Source organism: Nicotiana tabacum, chromosome 19 (genome assembly GCF_000715075.1).
Source record: "Nicotiana tabacum cultivar K326 chromosome 19, ASM71507v2, whole genome shotgun sequence".
Taxonomy (NCBI): Eukaryota; Viridiplantae; Streptophyta; class Magnoliopsida; order Solanales; family Solanaceae; genus Nicotiana; species Nicotiana tabacum.
The window spans coordinates 26,362,496-26,369,325 of record NC_134098.1 but is presented as its reverse complement, the minus strand read 5'-3'; the positions used below and the strand labels follow the sequence as shown (position 1 = coordinate 26,369,325).

General features: G+C 40.9%; 1 protein-coding gene across 1 annotated transcript in view; it reads left to right on the top strand.

Moving 5' to 3' along the window:
- The first annotated feature begins 4,656 nt into the window (after positions 1 to 4,656).
- The window catches only part of LOC107812463 (D-lactate dehydrogenase [cytochrome], mitochondrial), a 40,957-nt gene continuing 38,783 nt past the window's right edge, over positions 4,657 to 6,830 (top strand). Inside the window, exons 1-3 of the mRNA XM_075239779.1 lie at positions 4,657 to 5,204; positions 5,819 to 5,918; positions 6,408 to 6,508. Coding sequence (XP_075095880.1) covers positions 4,942 to 5,204; positions 5,819 to 5,918; positions 6,408 to 6,508 — 464 coding nt within the window. The 5' untranslated portion in view covers positions 4,657 to 4,941. The remainder of the gene's footprint in view (positions 5,205 to 5,818; positions 5,919 to 6,407; positions 6,509 to 6,830) is intronic.

The following is a 6,830-nucleotide window of genomic DNA, read 5'->3' as shown; positions in this document are numbered from 1 at the left end:
TAAGTAAGGTTGGGCCCGCACGAAATCACCCTTTTCTAGCCGAAATAGGAAAATAGCTCTCGGAAAAATGCACAACCAATGTGCTAGTAGGGGCGACGCGCCACGCGGTGTGCTAGTAGGGATTATCATAGAGCAAGCAAAATTGTCAGGCAGCGGAAATGTACTACCACGACGCACCACGCGCCGTGGTAGTGCAATTTCTTCAGAGTATGGATTAAATCTTAATTTTTAATGTCCATACTTGGTCCTTGACCCCCAAACACGATCCCGGTTTAATCCCTCGGGATTTTACTCATGCTTCAAAGCTCCAAATAGCTAAAATTAGCTCTACAACATCTACATAACTCGGAATCAGTCCTACATGGCATAAAATACACAATCAGTGCAAAACACTACCAATTAACGCTCAAACACAAGTAAAGTGCAGTGAATTAGAGTGCAATAAGCGACTAAAATACAGAATTTTAGCCTATCATAAAGAACAAGCAATGATCCACCTTCCTCCTTTTATACATCCCCAAATAATGATTACGGTTGGGTACGACCATGTGTCGGTTGCATTAAATATGTGCGACGTCAAACGTCAAGTACTTGAAAGGACGCCTGACAGAATGACACACCTTTTCAAGTTATCTTTCCTGAGAAATGACAAACCTGAGCTGCAAACACCGAACACATATCCCTGTAGCTATGCAAAGTCGACATCGTATGAGCATTGTGTGTTACCCAAAGCGTGTGCTTTCTCAGGGACTATGATAAGACTCTTCAAAGCTCGGAAAGGCATGGTTAAATGTAATTCGGAATAGCAATTTGTCATGAAAAGATTAAAGGCAAAAGTACTCTTCATTAAAGCATGGTTTATTACAAGGCTGAGGTATAACCTCAAATGGAACAAGCAAAAAACAAGGGGGGGGGGGGGAATAACTTGGCCAACTGGGCGACGCCTTAAGACTCTTACACATTAGAACCACATCCTCGACCACTTGGGGACTGCGGGCCACGGGAACTGTCCTAAGGGGTCGAAGGGCCAGGGCGTGAACTCGAAGGTCCTTTGCTGTCTCCTTCTGAAGGGCCAGCAAATCCATCATCCCCCAGGAATGCCCCTCCGAAAGCTGCCGTATTTAGATCAAATTTAGCCTCCTCCACGACCTGTCTTGTCTTCTTTATCTAGTCTTCCAGATCAGGAATCCCTGCACGAACATCCTCCAATGTGGATAACTTGGACTTAAGAAAAATAACGTTTTGTGCCTGCTGCAATTGCAGCTTCAACTGATCAAGTTCTCGGGCCACGTCGTCCCTACCTCCTTATAGATGCCACCTCACTCTATTTGGCGTCGGTGGAATCCTTCCACGAACCAAGGCTCTCCTCGAGATACGACGCACCCAACTTGGCCTAAACCAAGCCATATGACAAAGTGGCATTCTCTTTGGTCAACCGGTTTGTTTGCGCCTCCTTCTTGGCCAATGATGCTCCAACTTCTCAACCCTTCCTCAACTCCTCTAGCTCGTCCTTGTACAGGCGGGCCAACATCTCATAGGTCTTAATTATCCAAAAGTGCCACTTCACAATGAGCTTCTCAGTCTTTCGCATGCTGCCTCAATCCCTTTATGTTTCTTTCATAGAAAAAGAACCTTTCTTTGATCCGGGTCGAGATCAAATTCACCTGCATAGAAACAACTTAACCTTGTAAGCGCAGAAAGAAGAAAGATCAAGCAAATGGAAATCAAAGGCATTACCCGGAGGGTATAGTGAAGTATATCATCATCCTGCATGATTTCGGATTGGGCAGACAACTCCCCGCTCTCCAAGGGGAATATCAATCCTTCCAACCATGCCTTCCCTTTCCCGAACATTTCAGAAGGTTAACCCTACATGAACATTAATCAGAACCGGGAGAACGTCGGCGCTCGTTGAAGAGCTGGTAAGGGGGAGGAGCGGAATAGAAGGATGTAGTGGATGAAGACGGGAAGGTCTCTCGGAGGGCTCGGCCATAGCTACCCCCTTTTCCCAATCCAAGGAAGAGGGTTCACCTCTCGCTGACTCCAAAGTAAGGGAATCCAAAATTTGGTTCCCAGAAACCTCTTCCGCTGATTCAGAGTCGGGGGACTCCGATCCCTAATCCTCCAACTCAATAGGAGTGGTATCTTGAGGATGCTCATCGGGCGGGGGGGGGGGGGGGTAGATCGAGGAAAACTCTGAACACCTCCACGACCTATCAGAATATTCGACCTTGTTCTTTTTTTAGGAAGACCCACCGAAATGGAAACTAGAGGGTCCACTCTTCTTTTCAAGGTGAAAAGTTGCGTGACCCTTTCTCGAGCCGAATCAACGGAGGTGGGGAGCATTATCAACACTTGTGGAGCGACCTTCCTCAAAGAATAAAAGGGATATATATAAAAAACTAAGGAGAGAGAGAGAGAGATGTTAGAATAAGAAGCTCGAATGATTGAAATGCAGTTGGAACGAATGCTTACCATGATTCTTGGCTCGCCACTCCGAGGCCTCGGATATGAATCTCCAGGACCTCTCCATTATTGGAGAGGATGCCAAAATCTTTTCTACCCACTCTTCAATGTTCGAGACACCTTTCCAGTGCTATCAACATGGCTGCCGGTAAAGAAGGAGGAAGACCAGAGCAATATAAGATAAGGAAAGGGGGAGGGGAAAATAAGGAATCCTTGATAAACCAACTATGCTTATGTCTTTCATTCCACCTCTCCGAAATAAGCCCATCCTTGGGCTTGACCAACTCATGAGTGGGGACTACAACAAAACGATCAAACCACCCCTATCACGGTCATCCTCAGTGTCCACGAGGGTTCGAGTACCTCGACTAGCCATAGAAATAATGCTTCCCCTGAGCGGCTTGGGAGCAAACAGATGTAGAAAGTGAGAGAGAGAGATAGAGATAGAGAGAGAGAACGGAATGTCGGCTACACTTACTAAGAAATGGAAGCATGTCACAAGCCTCCAAACATTCGGCCAACTTGGCCTAAGCATACGTTGAAGTAGCGACAAAAGTAAAAAAATCACAGGATATATCGAGAGTTCAAACCCAAGGGTGAACAAATAAGAATATACGAAGGAGGAACCCAGTCTGTGACTGAAATCCTTTCGGCCGCCCGAGGAACATGAATGAAGACACGATCACCCCATTAACAATCACGAAGGATCTGGAGAACATGTTTCTCACAGACAAGGGAATCTATGTTATCAACATGTGAATCCCCGCATTGTCCTACCACCTTGCTCCACGCTTCAATCACTCCTCGGTAATCCTAACTTTTGGGAAGAGCCTCCCAGACTGTAGGCTTAGAGGTCTGCTTCCCTTTTCTGCTTTTGTGAAATTTGGGAGCTTTTTATCAGAAGGACTAGCAAGTGAAGCCCACACATAAGTGATAAATGCAGAAAAGGAGACGATTCGTGGCGGAGGTGAAGAAGCACCACTGGCTAAAGGCGTAGAAGGCTGGTCGTCCATTGAAAAGAAGCTGAAGCCCTGGCCATTTATGTGAGTTATAGGGGGATAGAAGAAGGAATAATTGATTGGAAAATAAGGGAAACAAGAAAGGTAGAGAATGAGATCCGCAAAGGGACTTTGAGTTAATGGGAAGGCCCACAACCCAATATATATAGGCGGGAAAATTCTCCTTCTAAAACCGCCAAAATCCGGAAAGGTTCCCTATCATATGTAGTCATCATTGCCTGGAAACTGTAACAGGTGAGGAGTCCAAGAAAAAATGACCACGTGTTCTTGAGTATTAATTGCATACCGCAAATGAGTCGCATCAATCCTAAAGATTGAATTTCGATGAAACTCTTTCCTGCAAAGAAAGAATTCTCTGCAAAATAGACTCTTACCAAGAAAAGAAGACTACCACTTATCGAGCATTCGTCATTGAATCGCCCGACAAGTGTGTGTATGTATGTGTGTGTGTGTGTGGGGGGGGGGGGTGACTATATGGGTAAAAATTACCCTCTCTATGTGGCTTGACCGAAAAGTCCCACGTGGAAATTAAGGCCTAGAAATCAAGTGACAGGACCGTTGCCGAACTCGAATGATTTTGAGGTTATGGTCATCGAAGGGTCAAGCATTCGAGAGGTAGTCAAATAAGTTCGGAGACTCAATCAACCTTATCCATAGATCGTGGATATCTATGTTGCACAAAAATAAAAGCCAATATCGAGGATCCCGCTACCACTACTAATCTACTGGCGTGCTGTCTCGAAACTCGGAAGGACAATTCTCTTCTCACTACTATAAAAGGTGCTCCAACACTCAAAAGGAGGATCATCGAATACACACATAAAAACTTTCTCTGTAATAAAAATACCATCTTGTGCTAGCCTTTCTCTGACTAAGCTTTGTAATTCAGTCATATTCGTGAGCAGAGATTGCTCGAGATTGAAAATAAAGAAGAGATTTCCCGTCGCATTAATCTTTTTAAATCTATTTTGCTATCTTTCATTTATCTTTATTCATTATCTAGTGCTGTATCAAATCAAACAAATTGCTAGTGGCCCTTGAAAAAAATATAAATTTAATTGTTTAATCTCAAAAACCAGTTTTTGGATCAAACAATAACTATAATTGAAAAATAATTCTAGATCGGCACATTAACTTTATAATATATATAGATATATATCTCTTTTCTCTCATTCAAGATTTGTTTGTTAGCTTCACCCTTAAATAAATTCCTACACATCAATAAGGATAAAGGGTTCTTATCCGATGCGTACTATTGTTCTGTCTTTAATCCGCACGCTTTTGTTTTACACTTGTAATAATCAACATCATAATTCCAAAACTCCACAACAAACTTTGCGCCTATTATTATACTAACATCCAAATTTTGGTGTATCCAATTCTAAGATTCAGACCGTAATTAGTCCACCAACGCGTGAATCACTTGTATACTGTTTTCTGTAATTAGCTTTTGGCCATGTCTTTCTCTTCATTGTTTACCCGTTTACGTTCTTGCTCAAAGCCCATTTGCAATAATCTACAGCGAACTTCAATTTTCCAGAGGCCCCAAATTCGATCTTCTAGCCTTACAGAGTCTGTAATTTGCTCAAGAAAGACACCTTCAAATAATTCATGGATTGCTTCTTTAATCCCTTTAGCCTTTGCTGTCTCTGCTGGTTCTCTTGCTCTCCACTCACACTCACTCTGTCTCAGTGATGCTTCACTTTTTGACCCAAAAAAGTATTCACTTTATTCATAAATTAGTAATGCCTTAAGTATTTCCCTGAAGTAGAATTATTACCTCACAGTTCTACCCTTTTGTGGTGTGTTTTAACAATTGGAAAAAATAGACATTTTCTTTTGGGTATTCTTGAAAATGACCTTTTTTTTCTTCTGAATATTTATGTGGGATATAAGAGAAATTAGAATAATGATGGTTTTAACTATTTGAAAAAATGATACTTCTTTTGGTTTAACAATTTGGAAATTTGATTTTTCTTAGAGCTTATATATGAATAATTCATGTTGGCCAATAGGTAATTTAAAATAATGATGATCAACGGAAAGAATTGCAATTTCTTTCTTTGTCAAAATGAGCATGTATCTGAAACATAATCATGTTGGACAATCAGAAAGTTATATGCTTTGACGTAGAAGATGCTGCATTTCATTATTAGAATGTATGGAATGAAATGGACTTGAATATAGTGAAATCGATAGAGACGATTCTGAGATTGAGGCATAATTGATTGATTGAATAGTAAAATTTATCAGGCGAACTATAAATTGTTTCATTGATCTTTTGGATGATTTAGAAATGTGGACATTGATTTTATTATTTCGTCTTTGGGAAGTGTGAAAATTGGTGGCAAAGATAGCACAGATTATGCGGTAAAAGGTTATCATAGGGAAATTCCTCCACAGCTTATAGAAGAGTTGAAGGGAATTTGCCAGGTATTGTATTCTTAATATTGTGTCTTTGCTTAATGTAATTGGTGTATCTGGATATAACGATTTGGTTCTTGATTTGCTTCTTATATATAAGGATTTATCATGCTTCCTCATTCTTTAACTAATTTAGAATTTTCTTCACGGCTAGCCAAGCCTTATAAATCTATAGCAGCACAGACGGAGCTAAGTTGAAGAAAGGGGTTCAATTAAATCCCCCTCGTTGAAAGCTTACACTGCACAAATAGGGCAAACACGACTTTTTATTTTTATTTTTTATATTTAAACTGTTCCCTTAACATAAGGAAAAGTTCTAGTAAAACGGTAAAGGGGGTTCAAAAATTGCTCTAGGTGTGACATTCTAGTATTTCTTTGAATCCATTGTATAAATTCCTGGTTCTACCATCGTTAGAAGCTATGATAATTTTCAGTATATAGTGGAGTTTTTTATATAGATTTTAGTTGGTTTGAGGTCGTTATAACTTTATTATTTAGGATAACATGACATTGGATGAAGATGAGAGATACGTTCATGGGAAGCCACAGAACAGCTTCCATAAAGCAGTAAACATCCCTGATGTCGTAGTTTATCCAAGGTCAGATTCATTCTTTGGACCAAGGTTTCTATTCTTATTGCTTTCCTTCCTTCTTAATTCTTTGTTCTATTTCTATTCCTTTGTAGACCAGGATTTGCAATCTATATAAGTTTTTGTCCGATGTGGGATGTATTCTTACTACCTTGCTGGCCTCTGAGCCACTAAGTAATTTGCTTCATGTTTTATCCGGCCTAGGTATTGTAGGGCAGGTTAACATGTGTTTTACGTCAGGCGTCCCCTCTCCCCAAATCATAAATAGATAGAACAGAGAAACAAAATGAATTTCAGCAGGCTAAGTTTGCCTTGAAAGTTAAGGAGGGTT